The following is a 24120-nucleotide window of genomic DNA, read 5'->3' as shown; positions in this document are numbered from 1 at the left end:
AACGTTTGTATACCTGTGCTGTAATTATGCCGGCACGTGGTCGATTGGTCCATTTGGAATTAATGCACGGGACTTAGCGTCTGTCCACCCAGCAGCATAAATGGGGACACCCACAGCTTGGCGATGAGTAAGTCACGGGTGGTGGGTTAAAGCGTTGGTACTCCCACCTATTTCAAGAGGTCTGGCCAGCGTGCAAGAGCAGACAAAATACCCGAAAAAGGGCTCCTCTAGAGCTCCCTCTACTGGAGGTCCTTGCGACAATAGTGGCATGGGCATGCAATTACAGAGCCACACCTTTACGATTGCCTTCTTTTTCCAGCCTTGTGTCATTGTCCTTACCTATGCGTGCAGTGAACGGTATCGTCTTAAACTTGACTGTGACATCTCCAAACAGACCCCCCGTCCTGGTCACATTGATGAAGGAGCCGGACAAATCTTCAGACACGAGCACCTTGGCGGCGGAGAGCTGAAGCACGCCGTTGGCATCGTCATTGGCAGCGATGACGATCCGAGCCACGGTGTCTGCCAATGGCCCAAGCCGTGGAGGCTCCACGACTGTGAAACGTAGAGCACACACCGATAGCTAACAGGGCCCATGCCATGGTGCACACCGGCCCCGTGGCATTGCGGGCAGGGAGGGAGGAAGTCGCAACTATGGGGGTGGGGGGGGGGGGGGGTATGCAGCAGCGTATGCGATGCATAGGGGCCCACTCGTCCACAAGGGGACCCCAAATGAATAGGTGAAAATTTAAAAATGTTCCGAAAAATTCAAAACGTTTTTTTATTGATAAAAAAAAATACCTGCAGTCTGCCATGGACCAAGCCCGATTAATGCATCTGGCTATCATAGCAATAGAATATAACAATTGTGAGCATTGTACCTTTACATATTTGATTAACACTTCCACTGTGAGACTGTCTTCCTCAACCCGATACACGGTGGAACTAAAATAATATATATAGTTATAGCCTACATATAATTGTATACGGGTTAAAAACATCCGTTGGTATTTCAGTAAAAGTGAGTTCGGGAGAAAGAAGTGGGATCCATAGTCGTATCGTTGCGTCCCTGGCAGGGGAAATGGTAATAATGCAATTTATTACCAGATAATTAAGTGATAGATGTAGCAGCCTCTCCTGTATGTACGCGTGTTGAACTTATTTCGCAACGTACATAGCCAACCCGTTCACATGGGGTGTGAGCGCTCCATCAGAAAACATGATAGACAAGAGCAGATAATATCGCTAATTCTGGTTTGTGGTCAACATTTGTTCAAAGGTTGTCTAACATTGACTGTGCAATGCCCCTTCACTGAGTTTCTGTATGCCGCACTTACAACAAAATCACACTGCAGGGTTGATTCCCACTGCGTTTTACTGGTACTGGAGAGTTTGTGGTTATTAGCTTTGAAATAAATTTTAAACAGGTAAAACAATCATTATTTTTGAAATAGCAATTCAGTTATTAGTAGTGTGTCAGAACTTGCAGGAACATTATCGTTACCTTTGACGTCTCCCTTTAAAAGGCTCACGTTCAACAACCTCACGAGCAAAGTTTCAGCCCTTTCTGGCTCATCATCGTTCACAATAGGTACGGAGAGAAACGCCTCGCTCTGGTTTTCTTTAAATATAACACTTCCAACCGTTGCAAGGTAATCGCTTTGCTCATTTGCCAGCAAGGTGTGTGGAAGCATTTGGGACAAATACTCGTCGTCTTCAACGGTAGAGAATGCCACTAATACCTCGCCAGTAAGGCCTTGCGTTCGAACAATCGTAAGAGTTGCATTTCCCGATTCCTCCTGCACTAAAGCCGAGTAGCTGCTCTTTGCGAAAATGAATACGCCATACGGGTCGTCGTTAGGAAAGACGGTTAACGTAGACGTGGCATCGGTTCCCAGTCGACCGGCTGAAACATTCCCGAGAGTTATCGTGAAAGTCTCCTCCATCTCTGCAAATGCATCGTCTGCGATCCGAAGCGACACGTTTCCCACCATTTGACCAACATCAAATTCAACTTTGCCCGTCTGGGTCACAAGGTCGTGGTCAAAATCGGTATCCACCTTCCAGTAAATGGTCACTCTGCCAAGATTTCCACAAGACCGAATGACCTGCAACAGATAAAATAAAACAATTTAGAAGTATATTTACGCAGAAATTTTCGTAATAACTTTCAATATTCGGTACTTAATTAGATATTTTTTGGGAAAGGAAAAACAAGTTCTCTTTCCATGAGTAAATAATGCTTGTACTTACGTGAAGTGTGATGAGGCTTTGTTCAGCATTTTCATTCCCAAAGACGGACAATGATTCTGGTGCGAAGTTAAACACTCCGTAGGCATTGTCAGAGGCATCGATGATAACCTCTATGCTCGAGCCCCTGTCAAGATCAGCTGAACACAGATAGACGAATACATACACAACACACATTACTTTAGGTGAGAACCACATTTTTGTTATTGTGAATTAGTAGTTAGTACATTTTATTCACTTTAGACTGCTATGTTAACTACAACAATTTTTTTACCCATTTTTATATTTATATTAAAAAAACATATCAGACTTTAACAAGTAAATATATAACATAAGCAAACTCTCTCAAGTCTGTAAGCAACCAAATAAAAGTTTATAAGTAAAGTCACTGGCTTACAAACAGTTTTCATGCAATTCTATAATAAGCTCAAGCGAGCGGTGACACTTTGGTTATTGCACTTCAAGTGAACCCAGTGGCCTGAGTTTGATTGCCAGCCCTGGCTAATATTACTGTTTAATGTACGTGTGTTGAACTTATTTCACACCGTACGCAGCCAACTGAGCTAATCGGAGGTGCGGGGGAAGGACAACAAACTAAACACAAAAAGAGATTCTAAAGAAATTAGTTTTCAATCGAGATTTAAAATAGCGTTGCTCTAGTGGCTTCCTAATATCGGAAGGGAGAGCGTTCCAGACGGCCGCAGAAGCGCATCTGAAAAAGCACATTGCGGTGACTTTCTTCGTCCAATGGACAGCCAAAAGCCACTGTGAGGATTTACCAGAGTCCACATGATGGTTTACGATCCTTGACGAGATCAGCAAGGTATGATGCTCCATTTGTGGCAAGCACTTTGTGTGTAATGAGTGCGACCTTGTAACGTATTCGTTCGGAAACCAGAAGCCAAAGCAGCGTGGCGAGCACTGGATGGACATGGTTGGATCTGACCTGGTCCTGCCACCCTCGCTACCCCTTCACCAGCTTGAACCATTGAGTTGTAGCGTGTTCAAAGAATACCCGTGAACGACCTCGTGTGGGCACGTCTTCTTCATCCAGCGGTGGAATTACAAAGGGTTGAAGCTTATTGTAGTCTGATTTTATAATAAGCTTTCAAGTCATAAGAGGGCATTTTTTGTTTGTTTTTAATTGCACAGTACGGTGGCAATGTTGGGGACACATTCACGTCTGCAAATATACGCGACGTACATTTCAAAAGCTACCGATGTTCCTTTGGATTGTTCAAAGTGCAGTGACAACCATGGTCATCGTGTAAAAGGTATTTCCTCACCCCAAGAATAGGAATTGTTAAAGACAAACAAACTCGAGTCGGAGTCTCCATCTCCACTGCCACTGGCAGCCAAATCAAGAAGATCTTCCGTGTCTGCAAGAAAGTTTGCACGAGCACTGACGACAAATATAAAAGCACATGCAAGCTGGGACATGACTCATGCAGAGCGATCCATCAAGAGTTGGGGGAGCTGAAACATATGTTCGCGCTCCCAGCCCCCATATTGGCAAACATCTGCAGAGACAATATATGGGTATTTTCAAGAACGATTTATTACTGCACTGAAAGTAACCCCCCCCCCCCCCCCCGGTGCAGTTTAGATATGGTTGTCTCTCCATCCATAAAGGTTTAATGGGAATACGTCACGCACATTCTCACGTGGCTGAAATTTCAAAGTGTTCATTGTCAGGGTCTGCAAGCTATTCCGCTGCAGTTAAGAAAAAAAGTGTATTTTAAGATTAGATAAGCCTGTTTTGAAAGTATGAATCACATATCCGTATTCATTATTGCATGACTAAAGTTATATATTTGGCTCCTTACACATGTCATCACTAAGCACTGCATTTTATCAGTAAATATTTCATCTTTATAGCCTAATGAACAGCTACCATGACCGTACGCATTACAATTCCTGTTCCAGACCAATAAACCATAAGCAGATAATGAATTACACATTTGCCTTTGAACCGACTCAAAATGTAATCACCACGCGAAAAGCTTCCCACGTTGTGTTAACATTGTCCTTGTACTCGAGTCAACAAACAAAAAGCAGATGGGAAAGCAGTGGCTCGGTGGGAACGCTCCATTGCCACTACTCACCTCCTGTGGTGTGAGTGAAGAGCTGCACCAGAAAGGACTTTGGCAGCTCAGGGATTGAATTATCTCTGACCTCCACGCTGATGTTCTTGTATCTCTCTCCTTCGCGGAAATGCAGGCTACCCGAAGTCATCTGCACACGCGCGGCCAAGGCACTTTTTATGCTGTTGTGCCGGTGCAACAACGTCAATGCAGCATCACCGATAAATGTGTGCGAGTGCAAACGTTGATTATACATTGTGAATATGATCAGAATTAAGATCTCACATCACGGATTGGTGCTCATCTTTTGTTTGTAACCTCGAGCCAGTAGTGGGAACTCCATATTCCAATAGCAGCAACAAAACTATTCACAGGGCTACCAATTTTGTTGCAGTAAATGCATGGAGTGTAGCCGTTAGCATGCTGCGCTACAAATCCAGTGACCCGAGTTTGATTCCCGCTCACAGCCAACCCCAGTGATAATTATATTATTTGAGCTGGTCCTCGGCCTCCCCTAGGTCGACTCAGCCTCAAACGAGTACCTGATGCGGTGTCTAAACATTGCCGCTGGGGAGACAAAGGCGGCCAGGAATTGTCTTGGCCACCCACCCCCTCGTGTGCCATGCTGGTCTTCATAGGTGCTCACTAACAGCACTTGTCCCAACAGACTGTTAAAGGCTATACAAGGGATCTCTTTCTTTATCTCACCATTATGCAAACTAATGTGTTATATAAAACAACACTGTAGCAACAATTATCTTTGTCGAGGAACACTGCAGTGAGGCTGAAGACTTTTTTTGAGCAGGGTCCTGCAATGGGATTCTTGGCCAATGAGTGAGACATGTGGGAGAAAACTGGAGTGCTCGTGGGGGGGGGGGGGAGAAAAACCTCACACATGGGGTAAAATCAATAAAAAGCTCCTCACCGATTAAGTAAAAAAAATCTATTTTTGGACTGCCATCTCCTTCCCACCAATAATCCCCAGCCAGTCTCCTATTGTAGTGCAGTCCTGACCAGGCTCAAAGCTGCTTAGCCTTCCACGATGCAACAGGATTGGGTGCATTCAGGGTGATTTCAGTGCAGGCAACGTGAACGTGACAGAGCCTTGCCACTGTCAATTACGGACATCAAGACAAGCTGTTCTGTCGCGTTTCATTTCCGTTACAGCGGAAAACCGGAAGGAGGACGCCTCCCTTCACCTGAAAGTCACGGGGGCTGGTGGCTGTGAGTGGCACGGTGTGATAGCCAGCGACAATATCCCCCAGGGAGCCCTGGGTCCGCACGACCAGCAGCTGGATACGGCCCACCTCCTCCTGAACAGTCACAACCGGCGCGGACTTCACGGGCTTGATCACGGGGTCGTGGTCACTCGGAGCAGACCCCAGAGAGAACTGGAGCAGACCTAAAGGAAAGCAGAACGATTGCATGGTCATACGTTCTAAATTAAACTAAAGTGTTTTATTTCGATTTAAAGCTTTCGTGACTGCAGGGATTCATCTTCTTGGTTCTTTCGGTAAAGTCACGTAGAATGGAAATAATAAAATAAAAAAAACATAAGAAAATAATTTTATTATGTTTATTTTTATTATTTTATTATTTCCATTCTACGTGACTTTACCGAAAGAACCAAGAAGATAAAGTGTTTTATTTATGTATTTATGAGAAGCGACCTGGCCATGAATGACAACTCAACAAAGTGGCTTGTCACGTGGACATGTATAGCAGCCAAATACTATAAGTGCAATCTAGATTTGAAGTTTTCGTGACTGCAGGGATCCATACTCTTTGGTTCTTTCGGGTAAAGTCACGTAGGTATAAAATAAAATACATTTTTGTTTTATTTCATAAATTAATTTTATTTTATACCTACGTGACTTTACCGAAAGAACCAACTATAAGCGCACTATCTAAATGTGTGTTTAAAGTATCGGCGTCAGGATCGGACCGACGACCTGTATACCAGTCGAGGTAATCAACATCTCGTCACTGTGGCGTCCACTGCCCTTTTCTGCCATTAAATCTTCATTCTCTTAACTCGTTCTGCCATTGTCTCAAACAAAACAATTCTAACATTTCAAGCGCTAAGATCACAGATAGGGGCACACACTGTTGCATATGGTTACCTAAAGCGGTGCTATGTTGATGTTGATGTCAAGAGCTGTGTGATTCAACAGGGGGGTGATCTAATTATGGATACCGCACTCAGATAAAATGGGGGAATTATAGAGAACAACATTTCACTTTATAACTTCTACACGTCTCACATCAATCTCATTACACTTATCACGTGTTTAAACACACTCCTCGGTAACATATGGATCCATTGCTTGCACAATATTAAATCGCTTGCTGATAAGAAAGTGCAGAGGTTCGTTAGATACCAGTGGAGGTTCTGTTAATGCATAATCCTGTATAATTTGTCGTCAAGTGCATTCCTTTTCAGCAACGTTATTGAATAACTATCGCAATTAAAATGTATAAAGGTTCATTAGAATGTGCAGGAAGCAAAACATGAACGTTGATTCGGCAAACAGCTTCAATCGACATCGACAAGTAAATGTGCACGCTGTACAGTATTGTCATCCCCTGAGCGAGAATCACACGGGCACCACTGTTGAAAAGTTTACGTCGGTCATCCAATGGCTGGGTCTGCTTCCGGCCATACGAACGTGGAATTTCCATTGCTGGCTCAGGGCCTGCCGACTGAACAGAGTCCTGTGTGCCCCAAATGCTTGCATGCAGTATGGGGACACGGCTGACTTGACTTGAGAAGAGTACTTGCGGCCAGCACCGCGACTGGCGTACCGTGTGGGTGGTCACTGGCTTGGATTGCCACCAGCGCCCTGTCCTTGCTGCGATCGACGCTGGCCCCGCTGCTCGGACTTCTGCCTGCCTTCCCGTCTGCAGAGAGCGCCGCCACCAGCGCCACCTCAAAGTGTTCCATCAGCTCCGGTCGGTCGTCATCGAGCACTTCCAAGGTCATCTCCTGCCGGAGTACGTGTAACGATACGAGCGCATTTAATAACAATTATCTAGCTATCTGCTTGAGTAGAAACATTCAGTTGCTTGCATTATACTTTCTTGTTAAACGTGGAAAAGGGAATTTTCCAGTTGACAAGAGGGTCATTTAAGCCCGGTCTATTGCTCTGTGTGGCACATTAGGAATGGACCACTCTTTTAATTATTTCCACGTGCGGCAAGGGAGAAAAGTGTGGTTTTGTAAAAGTCCTTATGTGCTGTGCAGTACATCAATGCACGTGTACACACCAGCAGGCGATAACTGAGTTGGGCCTGTGGGTGGCTGGCAGGGTTTTTGATTAACCGGACTTGAACACCAGTCACGTGGTTAATGGCGACTCGGTTGAGGATTGCTGTGTGTGACACACGTGCTGGTGCATTTTACAGATTGACCACAATAAATGTGTTCGCCCTCAATTTGGAGCACCTGCCCACGTCCTTCATTTCGAGTGTGCAACATCTGTCCTGGTAAAGGAAATGGAGAAGTACCAAGAGACCACGATCTTCAAAGCTTGAATAGCCATCTGCCAACATATGTACCCACACAGTCTAATGCGCTCCTCTCCATTACGACGATGCTTACAAAGATTTTTGTTTACGAATCGTCTATTTTATGATTTCATTTGTAAACCGTTCTTGGTTATTACGTCAAACGCTCACCTTAAACGTCTGCATCGGTTTGAATGTGATGGCTCCTTCGTGCACGTCGAAGTCATTTTCCATATCGGTGCGTTGTGAGTCTGTCTGTGTGACGATGAAATTGACTTGAACGAAATCCAGGTCTCCCCGCGTCCGCTCCACAATGCACGATAGCTTTGAGCCCTCACTGCAAACCTGAGTAACACACAAGAAACAGTGAAGAAATTAGAGCAGTGATTCTTCACCTTCACCTGCAGCCTGCACCCCTTGGATTCTCAGAAAGGGCATCTCGTACTCCCAGGGGGTGGGTGCATGCACCCCAGGTTAAGAACCACTGAATTATAGCAATAGGTACATTTTTATCGGGGTCCTCTGGTTTTTCCCTCCACATTTAGAAACTTTACGTTTATAATATTTAGCTCCTATAATTTTCCACATAATCCACTTCATTTGTAGCCAGGTCGCTTCTGAAAAAAATAGCTATGTAGCTATGTAGCTCAATGGGCCTTACCTTCATCATACCACTTCATGTAACGTTTTTTTGAAAACAGAAACGCTTGCAACTATTCCTTTGAAAATCAGTTACGCGCTTTAAGGGTTAACAAACCTGGTAAAATAAATAAAAACTATACATAGTTTAATTTCTTTAACTGCTAAATGATAACAATCTGGCACCAACACGTCCTATGGACAAGCCTGTCTAAAATCACAATCCTTAATGCCACTGCATCGCATGAGTGGACCTGAAGGTCCGTGAAAACTTCGTTGCACACCACCGAGGCACGGTTTCGCACGAGGAGCAATACCGCGGTGTGTCCACTGGGCGGCGCGCAACTCACTTCTTTCGTCAAGATTTGATTTTTAACCTAAGGTCAAAGGTCACAGATAATTGCGAACACAGTAGCATAGATCCCTGGTTCCTCACAATCAAAGATAAGCCCCTTACTCAATCGTATGATGACAAACAACTTTGTTTGAAATATAAGGATGTGAAATTAATAAGTAGACAACTACATGCATCACGGTATTGTTTTTAACCAATACGAATGTATTTTCAACGCAACATTTACTACATATATCCAAAATAGGTGACCCTTGTGTTTAAAGTGACTAACGAATGACAATTGAATGAGCATGTACGTTGGCGTGGAAACGTACTGTTGCCGAGTTCTTTGGGTGGTTTTTTTGTATTCCCCCTGAATATTTCCAATGGCGAAGGGGGGCATTTATTTAATTCCATCGCGCGTCAGAGCCGTTGCTTACCTCCGGAATGCACGGCCCAGCAAAACCGAAGAGGCCGTTGGCAAAGTCGCTCTTCTCAATGACGATTTCGGCTTCGCTCCCAACAGGAGCCACCCTGGCCCCGCCTCTGACGTCGAAGAGCCTCAGGGTGTAGATCTCCTCACCCTCGGCGTGGTTGTCGTTGAGGGCCTCGACGATGAAGGATTTGTTGCCCTCGCCTTCCCAATACTCCAGGTACCCCGACACTGGGCTCAGGTCGTACTTGGCCGGCAAAGAATGCACCTCGTGGATTTCGGACGGCGAGAGTTTCCGGCCGTAGATGCGCAGGTCTTGCATGAGGCCCGTGTACGGCTCGTAGCCGCCAATCGCTGCGCCGACCACCAGCACGCCGAGGCCATCCGCGGCGGCACCATTCGCCAAGTTGCTGCTGCCCCCTCGTTTGAGAGTGCCGTCTAAATAAAAGTCGCATGCGCCCGCCTCGAAACCCACAATGAGGTGGTGCCACTCTCCGTCTTCCACTTGTTTGTTGAAAACCGCGGTCTCATTTCGGGTGACGTCCCCGTGCCGGTAGCTGAACTGAATAGAAGAAGCGTCCATACCTGTCGTGATTTTGAGGCTGTAGTAAAACAGTGAACTGTTGACATGTTTGGCCGCAATGTATCCTTTGGTGTTTGGATCTGGAATGAGCCACACAGATATTGTGAAGCTTGCGTTGGTGATGACGGGCTGGTGACTAGGCGGGACGATTCCAAATGCATAATCGTCGCCAGAAAAGTATAAGGCATCAGTGCCTGTGTGGGGCCTCCTCGCCTCGGGCCTGAGCTGAACCTTGCTTGGAAATGTTGCCAGCAGGATCAGGTCCTTGGAGGTGGGAAACGTCTCCGCAGCAGACTTAGACAAAACCTCCCACGCCACCCTCACGTCTCCGTGCAAGCCTTGCCTCCTCATTACAGTGAAACTGGCGACGTTTGTGACATCGTCAGGGGATAGCAGGTCTTCTGAAATTTCTTGGTAAAGACTCTCTGAGGCGATTGAGAAAATCCCTCGTGGGTCGTCATTTTCGGGGATTGTAACATTAATTAAGATGCCAGACCTTGCCAAGTGTCCACCAGGCCCTGGGAAGCCACCTGAATGCGAAATAAAAATTAACTATTACGATAACATGCTCCATGTGCATTTACAGAATAGTACTTTCCAATATATGAATTGCAAGGTCTTTTTATATACAGGATATCCTTTTCCACAACTTACAATGAAAAAAAAAATGCAATTATATATTGTGTTACATTTCAAAACAATACAAACTTAAGAACCAAACTAAAACAAGTGTAACTAATTTCTTATATTTAGTGTTCAACATTTAGAAATGACATCTATTTTAAGATGAAGCCCATGTAAGCAGAACTTAATTCTGTCTTGAGTTTGTATACAATATTTACTCAATTGTATTGAACAGGGCCCCATGGTTTAGATGGAGTGTTGTTGCCAATAACATGTCCTCACCCAGAACCATTTGTTTAACTAGCTTGACTGGTGGTGAGACCCATCCAGAGTTTGCTTGTTTAAACAAATGCTACCAGATAACGTTGGTCTGGAGAATCGAATGTTGGCAAATCAAAATTGATGGGACTAAAACATTTGTTTTACGAATGCGGAGCCACGAACCGGGCTTCCGCTGACACTATTTCGGCTCAACGCTTTGCACGCAGAAACGAGCATCCATTACTTGAGACAGAGGTGAGTTTTAAGGTGTAGGTCTCGTCAAACTCGGGGATGTTGTCCACATTAGCGGCGAGCACCACGGAGTGATCCCTCTGGCCAGCGAGGAACACCACGGTCCCTCTGCTGTCTCTGAACTCCTCTCCATCAAGCGGCGTTGCGTTGCCATTGAACAGCTGCCAGGAGACAGCCACCAGCCCAAACAACCCACGTTCTCTGATGATACTGCAAAGACATTTCAGATGCGACGTCTTTTAGTGCTGTGCAGGAATATCAGACATGCCGAACAGTGCACATGCATAATGGGATAGGATATGATACCTTTAATTGTAAGGAGAGGCACTTTAAAACAATGCTGCATACATCTAGAGGGACGTCCCTGATGATACTGCAAAGACATTTCAGATGCGACGTATTTTATTGCTGTGCAGGAATATCAGACATGCCGAACAGTGCACATGCATAATTGGATAGGATATGATACCTTTAATTGTAAGGAGAGGCACTTTAAAACAATGCTGCATACATCTAGAGGGACTTCCCTGATGATACTGCAAAGACATTTCAGATGCGACGTATTTTATCGCTGTGCAGGAATATCAGACATGCCGAACAGTGCACATGCATAATGGGATAGGATATGATATCTTTAATTGTAAGGAGAGGCACTTTAAAACAATGCTGCATACATCTAGAGGGAGCCACTAGAGCCCCCCCCCCCCCCTCCAGTGGAGCCTCATCCACCAGCAGTGGTGCAAAATAATTGTAAGGTTACACACCTTAAAATTGCTGTGCTGCCTTCCTCAATATTGATCTCGTGTGGTTCGTTAAAAGAAAACAATCCATTAGGATCATCGTTGGCTTCAATTATGAGCGTGGCTGTTGATGACCCATGAAGAACAACATCGCCTGGAGGTAGTTTGAGAGGAGAAAGTCACGTGTGATATATCCAACATAAATCACTACATCAGCATATAAGAAATACTTTGACAAGTGACTTCATTAATGTACGTGAACGAGAGTAATAAAATAAAGGAGGTTGCGATGTAGGTTATATGCATTTCATCATCACGATCCATAGGCAGACAGCCTGTAGTTGTCCACTACACATTTCGTCATTTTCTTAGGTTTTTTCGGTAAAGTCACGTAGGTAAAACATCAAAATTAATGAAAATAAAATCAAATAAAACAAAAATCACGACGTTTCGGAGGCAACACAAGTCTCCGTCATCATTAATGTTGATGTTTTGCCTACGTGACTTTACCGAAAAAACCTAAGAATATGAATCCTTGCAGTCGCGAAAGCTTCAAATCTAGAATTAATTTCGTCATTTGTTTCCACTTTCCTCTGTCTTGTGCCAATAGGCTCAGGAAGTGCACATCCTTCTTTTAAGTCATCAAACCATTCTCCGTAAGGGCTCCCTCACCTTCCGGTTCCATGCATTTTCATGCACGACATAAAATGTCCCTGTTCTTGCTCATTCTACATATGGCACCCACACGTTTAAATAAGAAGATTTAATTACGAACAGCGACGCTCTCTTCTACGTCCACGGTACCTGTCGGGTCGAAGAGGACAACGAAAAACGATTCCTCAATCTCCGGGAGCTCATCGTCGACGGTCGAAATGTAAATCGAGGCTTCCGTCTGCCCTTGAGCAAAGTGCAGCACGTCTTGCCCTTCGGCCACTGGGACAAAATCGCCATCCTCGGCGCTCGCCAGCCCAGGCTGGGTCCTGAACCTGACGGTGGCCGCACTCTCCCTGGAGCCGTCGCGCCGCACGGCAATAACCGCCACGGAGCCCTCGGACACCCGCAGGTCTGCGGGTTCTGTGAGTGCAGGCAGGCAGTGCGATTGAAACACGTCACTTGAGAAGGTGTGCCTCTTCACGTTGGACTTAGACGTACAAATAACGTGATGTAATTGGGGTATAGTGCTCTCATGGACAACGCTGTGGTTTTCAGTTGATGAAAACTATATGTTGATGTGTGTATGTTAGCTCAATGTATGTATGTATTTTAACTTCTTTTGCACCATACGTAGTCAACTGTGCTCATCGGAGGTGCGGGGTAAGGACAACAAGCTAAACACAAGAACACTTTCCGTCTAAAGTTGATAGGGTCAAAGCGTCTGTTTATTTGTTTGTAGCTAGCGGTGACGATAAATCTCGTACCAATGATCCAATAAAAATGAGATGCTTCTATACACCTGTGTTGCTGTTAGAGGCTTACTCTGCTTCAAAACTGGCCAAATTGATCAGTGTTGGTCAAAACTCAGAAGTAGATTAAGCCTTTTCGGCCACGGTGATGATGTCGCAAGCCATATGTGCCTCATTAGATTATTGCATGTGACGTCATCTATTTTAACAGGTCAGAATGTATATCATCGCTAATTCAATAATTACGAAGCCAAATTTGTCCTGGAAAGTAGAATAACATCCATGCACACACACGTGCTTTTTAAGAATTGTTTTTCGCGAAGTGCTCCATTTGTATTTTTGTTAAAAACAAATGTGTATAGTTAATCTGACAATTAGCGGGTTATTTACCATTTAAACATGTTGCCCAATATTGTGGTGTCCAATATTTAACTGAATAGGTGGCACAACTGCAGCTATGTTTTCAAATATTGTACCAGTATATATTGATCACCACGCAAGTTTATCAAATACCAATACATTAAAACTCTAACATTATACTTGTAGTCCATTCATGTGTGGGGGTCTTTTAATTGATCAAACAACAAACTAACCTCATGCTGCACTTTAGTGTGTTTTTCATGTATACACAATTTACACTGCAATTTACACAAAACCTATACTACCATTTCGAACCTCTGATTAGCATGGTTGGCTACGTACGATGCGAAAGAAGTTCAACATACACACTTACAAAATTTATGCTAACAGTAAAGTTGCTCACTGGGAATCCACAAAGCAACCATTACCCCCCCCCCTACCGTGAAAAGTAAGCAGAACTCTGCTGAAAAAGAGTTACGTGACTCAGTGAGGCTACTTTCCTGGGTAAACAGGCATGTTTAATAACGCCGAGCTGCAGTGAATGAAAGGTGGCATGGCTGCCGAGAATAATCAATGGCAGGCGAGGTGTTGTTTATTGGAGGTTGGAGCCCTTTGCAAAGGTAATGAGTGGGACTCCATCCTCCTTGCAATCAATGCTTTCATTATGGTCTGCAACGCAGTGTACACACAACCTTTAAAATATATTGGACCGTCATTGCTGGCGATAGTCAGAATGGCAACTGCTGGGCTCCCAATGGAGGCTCCTCCGGTGGTGTCACTTAACGTGATGGTAAAGTTCTCATTATCTTCTGGTATCTGGAATGCAATAAAGCAACAAGCCTTTTTTATGACTATGGCAATTTCTACACAAGCAAATAAAACAATTAAACCTATTTGCATGCAGTTTTTTTGTTTTGTTCAAGCAGCTTAGGCACAGTAAAGTTAACATCGTTCAATGCAGACGATTGCCTCATGACATCACCTCGTCTGGCAGGGACTGCACAGTGATGTTCTGCTCTGCCTCTTGGTCACCGAAGAGCAGAGTCCCTTTGACTGGAGAGATATCCCGTGTGCCCCCAGGAGTGATTACCCACGAGACAGAAGCGACACCAAACCTGCCTCTGTGCCTCTCCACAGAGAACTGAGCTGCGTGGCAACAAGATAGTGAGGACAGAGGAAAAGTACATCATCAACATCACCATGATCAGCAGCCATGGTCAATCCACTCCCCAAAACCTCCGATCAGCACGGTTGGCTAAGTACGGTGCGAAAGAAGTTCAACATATTTTTTCGATTTAAAGCTTTCGCGACTGCAGGGATTCATCTTCTTGGTTCTTTCGGTAAAGTCACGTAGAAGGGAAATAATAAAATACTAAAAATTAAACATAATAAAATAATTCTCACGACGTTTCGGCCACAACGCAAGCAGCCATCCTCAGGTGAAGAACAGGTCTGTCGGAAAGACAGCGTCTGAATCGACAGACCTGTTCTTCACCTGAGGACGGCTGCTTGCGTTGTGGCCGAAACGTCGTGAGAATTATTTTATTATGTTTTATTTTTATTATTTTATTACTTCCCTTCTACGTGACTTTACCGAAAGAACCAAGAAGAAGTTCAACATACATACACAAGACGCCAGCATTTTTGCGAGGTTTCAGATCAAGTGTCTTCAATTGATTAATGCATTCGAAAGCAATGACGATGGTGACAATTATGATAACGAGGATCACTAACAGATTACAAATGTTATCGCGCTTAAAGGGGAACGTTATGTCGCATGCCATAGCATTTACAAACCTCTCACCACACATGCTGTCAATGCAGTTAGCAAATGGAAATTGTTGCTATGACATCGTAAGAGATCAGTGTCCCTCCAGCATGGAATCGTCTGATGCCCTACTATGCCTGCTATTTCCCATGATGCTAACCCAGTACGGTACTCAGAGAAGGGACGCTGTATTGTATTACACGTGCAACTGAACACCATTGATGAATAAAACAGCACACTAGCAAATACCGACGAAAGCAAATGTAACGGTTAAACGTAATGCATTGGGGGCGTGCCGGTCGCCATTTCGATGAGGCTATACCTGTGCGGTTGTTCTGCCCTTTGCTCTCAAGGACTCGCTGCTGGAGGTGGGAGCTCCGGATGACGAACACACCGTGAGGGTCATCGTTCTTCAGCACTGTGATGTTCAACGAATCCTTGTCTCCCACCTTACACGCACTTCCATTTAAACTGCTCAGCTGCAGCAAATATGTTTCATCTAGCTGTTCGTAAAAAATGTAAATGTAAAATATATTAAAACAATACACGCCCCCCCCCCCACCACAAAATAATGCTGTAATTGTGTCTATAGCACAATGTTTGATTACTTTCCTGAGTTGCTTTCAAACTACCCTCTCACGGGTCTCAATCCGGTCACGTGTTCTAAAGCCAATCATCCATTCATCACAATCACGTAATTAAATGTAAATGGTAGAGGTATGGTTATAGTAAACATCTTGGCTTGATTGTTAGCCCGAAGAATGGTGCTTGAAAAACATCTGTTTTTTTTAATAGTTGTTGCAGGATGGTTGGAGTCAAGCTAATTCCCGACACAATGAATTATCGTGGCGGTCAACACTCGGATTGCAGCACCTTGGAGGTGGAGTTTGTGAACTGTGAGAATGCCATGGAGTATGATACACCCGACGTCCAGGGCTTTGTTGAGGTGTCCAGGTAGGGCCTTACTGAGCTATATAGCTCTTCTCTGAAGCAACCTGGCCATACTGTAACTGATAGCTCAATGCAGTGGCTTATCATGTGGACATTAATAACAGCCGAATAATCTAAATGCATGTTTATGAATGCGGGGGGGGGGAAACCGGAGGACCCAGAGAGCAATACACACGGCCACGAGGAGAACATGTAAACTCCAAATATACTGGGGTTAGGGCCGGGATCTAACCAATAACCTGCCGCATACCAGGCGAGGTAGTTAACATCTCGCCACCACAGGGCCCCTCAATAGCGCATCGATCAAAATCCCGAGAAAGATTCTGCTGAAAATAGACACTGAGTGACCTGGGTAAATATAATAGTAACACGAATGTTATTGATCTTTTGAAGATATGTATGCATATATAAACCATAACAACAAATATATATTTTTCATAAGAGCAGCATCTGCTCCAGGATTCACACCTCGGGGATGCCGTCTGCTTGTGGGACCAGGGAAAGCTCCTTCTCTGTGTCTCCTGGAGAAAAATCTAAAATTCCATTGCTGCCCATGAACTGGAGGCTGCCCTCTGGTACCACGTGGTACCGCAGTAGGCAGGGCAGCAGGCTGCCTCCATGCCGGACAACACGCACAGCAACAATACTGGATGGGCTCTCCTGGGGGTAGATAAATGATACAATCATTAATATTACGTAAATACAAGCATTGTGTGATTACAAAATACAGATAGAAGCTGAAAGGGCATTCATTTATTGAACCATTTTTAGTTTTGAATTAAAAAAAAATCATTATTTGTCATTCCACTCCTCGATAAAGGCCTTGCCATGGTGGGTCGCTCACGGGGTTGTTTCACATTACTCCACCACGCTGGAACCGGCTCAGTACCAGTTCAGACATCCTTTGCCACTGATGTTAGCCACAGCTGGGAATTCAACTCAGGTTGCCAGGTTCAGAGCATAGTGTGCTGACTGTGACACTCCACCCCTTCTTTAATAGCATTGCTTAAAGGAAGAACCAATGCAACGAGCGTTGAAGAAATGCATCATCAGCAATGCTGTAATGGGTCCCTCTTCCAACAAACGTACACCAACAATGTCTGTAAAGTGCAATGACTCGTGACATTACCTTAACAAAGACATGTCCTTGAGTGAATGGAGATATCTCAAATGTTCCTCCTGGATCATCATTCTGCAGAATGACTATTTCTCGACTGGTGAAACCGGACTTAAGTATCTGGTTGTCTGGTTCTGCTCTGTGACAAAGAATGAGTCAAAAAGTGTTAGTATTTAACACAAAACATTCAACACTATTTAATATCGAGGGTTGAAAGACTGACCATACTACTTTGAATCAAAATTTGAATCAAAGTCCCTATGATTACTGTTGTTACATTGTATTTCATAGCTTTATTTTGGTGATTTCGAAAACATATGGTTAAGCCATGTTTCTTGCAGAAGTGCAGAGTTGGCCTGATAACTTTAATCTAAATTGTCTTATGGTTGTCATTGTTTGACTTGCATAACACTGGGATTTTTGCACACAGCGTTGTAATACGTTTTTTTTCTGGGAGATTTGCTGGTTTATCCAGGATGTTTCTGTTGCGCGTCGTCGCTTTAAGATGTTCTGTGTTCATATTTTGTTTGTTGCGGTTGCACCCGACTCAAGAGCCGCATGGCTCACAAGGTTATACCAAATAAATGAAACTTGAAATGAAACTTGAACTACGATGATTGTCTGTAATTTGTGTATAATTAAATACGTTTTAAGTTGTAAAACTTTGTTTAGGAGACATAAACATGGGGTAAACATTTATTTAAGAGGTCATTAGAGTTAAAAGTAAAGCAAAAAAATCAAAACACGCATTAATACTACAAAGTAACACATTAAATTTGTCACATTTCATGCAATAGCACAGCAATCACGAGATTAATTGTATAACTGTCACAGACCTCATTTTCCATGGTGGTACAAAAAGCACAAATATGTTCCTGTACCACTGATAAGTTTATTTTGCTTTTGTTTATCAAAGTTATTCCCATTTCTCACGTGTTGTGCATGAACCATAGTGAAGTTCGTGTCAACTAAAAGGCCATTTACCACAGAACCATAGTGTGGAACAATATCCCTTTGCATGGCCACCATGCATGGCAGGAGGAGAAATGGGTAGGGTTGGGGTGTGACATGCAATTCTGCACGCATGCGGCTGTGTACAAATTGCTATAGCAATAATGATTCGTCACTTTGGCAAGCCATATGCTTTTGGATTTTGCGTGGCATGAGGGCTGGAACTTGAAAATTATCACATACGAACTTGCAGTATACAGTAATATACACAGCAAATACTTTCATAACGCTTCGCATGATGAAAGAAAACAAAGCGAATATTTTTTTTGTTTCCTTGGCACAAGGGTGCAATTTAATGTCAGCGCGTATGCATTATGTTACGGAATGCTAATTATGGCTTGTGATCAATATGCATCAAAAGGATAGCCTGGCAGGGTGGCTGGAAGATGAACATTGCAGGGAATCGGGGGCATTGGGGGATGCCAGTTTTGTTATAAATGCACAGCATTGGGCCAGACCTGCTGTTATCTTGAATAAGGAACTGACAGATCCCAGCAGGGTCCCAGCTAAAAGGGTAAAGGGCCATGTGGAGAGAGCAAAATGCATTTATACATTTATTTCTTATCAGAGCACAATTTTTACCCATCTGAAAACACAGTTATCAGACACTTTGTACACATTTTGCTGCTCTCCATAACATGGGATTTGCTAAACAATTTTACAAGCAACGATGTCCAACATTTATTGTATGCTGCATGGCAGTGCATGCAGCATTACACAAATGACACAACAAAGGCTCCACTGAAGGCTCACAATTAAAAAAGGACATCTAAATGTGCAACAAAAACACAAGTTTACAGCGAGTTGTCGAAAACTATAAAGCCACTTCATCGCAGTCTTGCCACACTGAATAACGAAGCGGAATTTACCACTTACCCGTAATAGACTAAAAACCTCTCTGTCTCTACCCTGAAAAAAGAAAGAGAGCGGCATGCAGCGTGTGAAGAGGAAAGATGTGGTATGGGTATGGCTTAGATCCTGGCCTGGAAAGCAAATTCAAGGGGGGGGTGGGATTACGGGGGGTGCTCCTTGGGCATGGCTGTGGGAACAGGTCTCCTGAATTCTGAGGCCAGCTGGAAACCACAGATGCCAAGCCACAGCCGCTATTCACTCTCAATAGGCACACTTAGCTAGTGACAAGTCAAAGGAGTGGGCCTGGCGAAACGAACTAAAAAAGCTGCTTACAAATGTCCATTTTCAATGCCTCCCTTCCTCCCTCTTCCGTTTTTTGTATTCTTCCATTTACGGGACTTGCTTGTAGCGACAGGGAATTTTGAACTAATTAAAATAGGCTCATTTAAATTCTGTGCCTCTTTTCAGAATAATAAAAAGGTTCATGGCAATTAAAAGAAAAAAAAATTGTAAAAAAAAATCAATAGCCATTTTCTTGTTTGTAAACATTTTAGCATCGTCTGTATGTGTTTACAAATACTAAATTTAGAATTGGGATTTTAAATAGAAAGAACACTGATGTTATACAACAATCATGGATAATTATTATGGGGAAAATATAATATAATGAAACTATAATATGCAAACAATTTATGTAGCATGGATAATGTTAATCAATGTTTCTTATTGCATATACAATACCACTGACCTGTTCAGGGTTAAGCGGACAATCTCATCCATTTCTGGCATGTCGTCAGGCCAGATGGTCAGGTTTATGGCCGATGTGCCTTGGCCACTCGCGAATGTCACCGAACCCTCAAAGGGGCCGATGTCAGAGAGTGAAACATACTGCTGACTTGGTCCAACCGGGGTTAAACTCCAGAAGACAGCTGCATGCTCATCAGAGCCTTCCCTCTGCAAAGGGATGGTTATCTGGGACAGGGAAAATGTTACATTTGCATCTCACCAAATTCCAATCGCATAAAACTTCATAAAAAACATTATATAAGTGCAATATTGAGGGCCGTATTGACAGGTGTAGTCAAATATATTGGCAGTCCAGTATTTAAACCATAGAACATAATTTATGATTCCTAAGAAATATGGGTCAAAATATCATGCATATGTTTGCTTGGTTATTTGAAAATGCTTAAAATTCTTTCAATTCACGTTCAATAAAGTAACTTAATTTCACCTGCACTGGTGCACCTTCCTCTGGCTCTGAGACAAACAAAGTCTGGTTGGTGTTCAGCCCAATCTCCTCATTGGCAACATGTAGAGGAATAGGCAGAAAAACACTCCGGTAGCTTCCAATTCGCGGACTCAGTGGTGGTACCAATGGTACCACATCAGCTAACTCTGCTTTCTCAAGCTGTAAAACAAACGAATACATAGTTTTAATTTGGATTTGTGTGCACTCCACGGCTGGTAGATGTTTAAAATAAACTATTACGCTAGTTAACACATTCATATTAAACATATATATAAACTACATTTAATATCAAGAGTGACATAGCTGATTTGTAAACATTTCATTCGTGTAACTATAGATCAATGACATGAACAATTAATTTGCTTCTCACCTTAATGTAAAAATGGGCACCGCTCTGCAGGAAGGCGTCGCTGCGGATGAGAGCAGTGAAGTTCACAGCAGAGCTTTCGGGTGGCATGAGGGCACCGCCACTGAAGCCATCACCGCCACCGCCACCGCTGCCGTCTGTGGCGTTGAAAACGTCGCCCCTGCCCCTGGAGGACTCCAGGACTCCCGGGGGCAGGTAGCGAAGCATGTAAGAAACCCTGACGGCACCGTGTGTCCCCCCCTGCCGGGTCAAGCCCAGGGTGAGGCGTCTCCCCTCGGCAGAGCCCTCGATGCTGTGCTCGTAAGCGGGCTGCAGCTCCACAACCCCGTAGACGTCATCGCTGTCCTGCAGGAAAAACGCCACCTGCAAAGCGGGATGCAATTCTGTTTAGGTTTTGTGGCACGGCTTTTTGGAAAGCTGTTGCTGCTGCTGTGGTCATGGCAAATCTGTATATCTCTTCCAAAAAGTGGTCCTTGCAAAAGGGGATAGATGAGATGCAACTAGCCATGGCAATGTATATATTGAGTGTGCAATTCTCGAACAAAAAATGTGAATGTTTAATGATGTGGGTTATGGCGAGTTAATCAATTTGACAAAGGTACCTGTCAACTTGCCTGAGAATAGATGCCTGATACTGTCCTAGGAACACACTGTCATGGGTATCTTGGTTCAAACTAGGGAATTTAAACTCAGAGACAGGCATATTACCTTCTCAGCCATTGGTTAATGCCACACTTTGCAAATGTGCTGAGGATAATGCAGTAAATGATGCTGCAACCAGCAGTCTCAATGGGTATACCACAGTTAGTTGATCGGCAGTTTATGTGTGGTGTGATAGAGTATTGGTCCACTCGTGTCTTCCAAGACATCTGGCAAGTGTAGAAGAGTCACCCAAATATCCTCGAGAGAGGCGTTCGAGAGCTTCCTCGAGTGGAGGTCCTTCAGCAATACGTGGAATGAGCAAGCACTTTTTTCAGGACTGCACCTATACCTCATTTGCAACAAGGAGTTTACTTGCATATATACTAAAAAAGACAGCATGTGGGTAAGCAATGTTAACATTGGAGGAGGGTTACTCTGCACCTGGAATGGGTCCGTTAGCTCTGCACCTCCCTGGGCACTCCCGTTGATCATTTCAAAGATGAATTTCTCTGCCTCCTCCGCCTCTACATCTTGCACCACCTGCAGACTCACGGCCACAGCCCTCTCCCCATCAGCGAACTGCAGCACTCCAGAAGCTGGGGATAGGTCAGCGGTCACTGGAGAAGGGTCTTCACCACCCCGTGTGATTCTCCACCCAACAGACACCGCACCATATGTGCCGCCTGTGCGTACCACAAAAATAACCTCCATCCTGTGCCAAAAGAGAAAAAATACCATGTACATGTGACAGTGACGAATCTGTGGATGCTAACAGCGGTGGCTGGAGGTGGCATGACCGTGAATTTTGGAAGGTTACCAACTTCTTTCTTTTTTTTAATACCTTCCCGTGACAAAAAAATTCTTACCGTATCAAATGTACACTAAGTGCGTTGGTTTTATATAAATATATTTGCATCATTTTATCATCATTATTATTACCTTGGGGTTGTATCTTCGTTAATAAGGAGTGGTTGCATAATCATACTGCTGTTAATGCTTAGAACTCCATATGGTTTGTCATTCGCTTCAATTGTGACGTGCAATACATGCGGTTCGGTCAACACTGCATCGCCCTCCATTCTGTCTTCTTGGAGAACCACGCTGAAGGTTTCCTTAATCTCCGGGGTAGTGTCATCCACAATACGAAAGTACAGCTCTGCTTCTTTCGCCCCAGGTGCAAAGGTGACGCTCCTGTTTGCTTGCAAATCCAAAAAGTCCACATCTAAGATGGCAGCTGAAGGCCCGTCAGAAATTATCTGGTAGTCAATTAGTCACAATTCCATCGTCTAGGCCTGCAAAAGCACCAACTTCATCTGTTCCCCGAATAACGGAGACTGCTAATCTCTCCCGCTGACTCCTAGCACTGAGATCTCACTGAGCGAAAAACGCACAGGGCTGTCGTTTTTGCTGATGATGAGACGGACAACGTTCTTGGTCTCATCGACCGAGGCGCCTCCATCACAGGCCACAAGCCTGATATCAAATTCCTCTTCAATTTCAGGGATCTGTGCAAGAGATTTGTGGTGGACATATCGAAATTATTATGGATTATTTATATTCAATATCTCCAAAGTATATGTTTTTTTTTGGCTTTGTGTAACATTAATACTGTAATAAAATAAACCTCAATCCTTTATACAGTATGTATATTTATATTGCATAAAAGCCATAAATAAAATAACCACAGTAAGTCAAAAATATATTTTTTGTTGGAAAAAAAGTGTGCTCAGTTAATGACCATTTACTCCATGTGTGTATGATTTCTAACAACGTACGAAAAATCCGGTCTTCTTTCCGTTCAAAGATGCAATACAATGACCTTACTGCTCACCTGGTCATCCAATATGTAAATGTTATAAACAACCGTAGATTGTCCTGGTAAAAATGTAATCTTCCCTTTTGTTGGGTACACATCTCCCTCTGCATTATTGGTGTCATTGCCAACCTGCAAAATAATCAATGTAAAAAAAACACCGCTTTATTGAACTCTCTTCCAACATTCTCATATTAAGCAGGGGAAAGGAATTTTGCAAAGCCATAGATTCATTCGCGAATGCGACGAATGTGTACTATATGCCTTGACGTGGATCAGAAGCATGGAAATTAACGACAAAAAAAGGAAAATGAACAAATAATGGCAAGTGTACGCTAAAAGCATGCTACAAAGAAGCGTGGAGAGGCTCATACTTGGATTTACAATTAAATAAAGAACACAGGCAGGTTAGAGATAGTATAATATAGACTGTTAATAAAAGTAAGTGGACTGATATTCTTTGGGTTTTTCGGTAAAGTCACGTAGGATGGTTCAAAGAAAATAACAAAAAACTACGACGTTTCTATCACAACACATCTTCTTGGTTCTTTCGGTATAGTCACTTGGAAGGAAATAATAAAATAATAAAAATTAAACATAATAAAATAATATCATATAATAATTATTACCTTCTACGTGACTATACCGAAAGAACCAAGAAGATGAATCCCTGCAGTCACGAAAGCTTTAAATCGAAAGATCACAACACAAGCGATCGCCATCAGGAGGAAAGACGCAACACAAGAGTTCGCTTGCGTTGTGATCGAAACAACGTAGTTTTTGCTATTTTCTTTGAACCTATCTACGTGACTTTACCGAAAGACCCAAAGAATATGAATTCTTGCAGTCACGAAAGCTTTAAGTCAAGATTTAAGTG

The 24120-nt window shown here is 43.6% G+C and overlaps 1 protein-coding gene across 1 annotated transcript in view; it reads right to left on the bottom strand.

Annotated features, from left to right (window-relative positions):
* The window catches only part of LOC133343843 (adhesion G-protein coupled receptor V1-like), a 106726-nt gene that overhangs the window by 75340 nt on the left and 7266 nt on the right, over positions 1-24120 (bottom strand). Inside the window, 25 exon segments of the mRNA XM_061553750.1 lie at positions 340-555; positions 1505-2108; positions 2254-2390; positions 3537-3629; positions 4356-4485; positions 5534-5736; positions 7140-7320; positions 8013-8186; positions 9255-10360; positions 10960-11177; positions 11732-11861; positions 12512-12781; positions 14163-14286; positions 14453-14616; positions 15561-15741; positions 16658-16849; positions 17319-17445; positions 19918-20141; positions 20404-20580; positions 20792-21151; positions 21872-22142; positions 22370-22698; positions 22700-22788; positions 22791-22935; positions 23262-23375. Of these exon segments, the coding sequence (XP_061409734.1) occupies positions 340-555; positions 1505-2108; positions 2254-2390; positions 3537-3629; positions 4356-4485; positions 5534-5736; positions 7140-7320; positions 8013-8186; positions 9255-10360; positions 10960-11177; positions 11732-11861; positions 12512-12781; positions 14163-14286; positions 14453-14616; positions 15561-15741; positions 16658-16849; positions 17319-17445; positions 19918-20141; positions 20404-20580; positions 20792-21151; positions 21872-22142; positions 22370-22698; positions 22700-22788; positions 22791-22935; positions 23262-23375 (5959 nt within the window).

Source organism: Lethenteron reissneri, chromosome 18 (genome assembly GCF_015708825.2).
Source record: "Lethenteron reissneri isolate LAM-NWPU_2019-01 chromosome 18, ASM1570882v1, whole genome shotgun sequence".
Taxonomy (NCBI): domain Eukaryota; kingdom Metazoa; phylum Chordata; class Hyperoartia; order Petromyzontiformes; family Petromyzontidae; genus Lethenteron; species Lethenteron reissneri.
The sequence above is the reverse complement of the archived record's forward strand: the minus strand, read 5'-3'. Positions and strand labels throughout refer to the sequence as shown.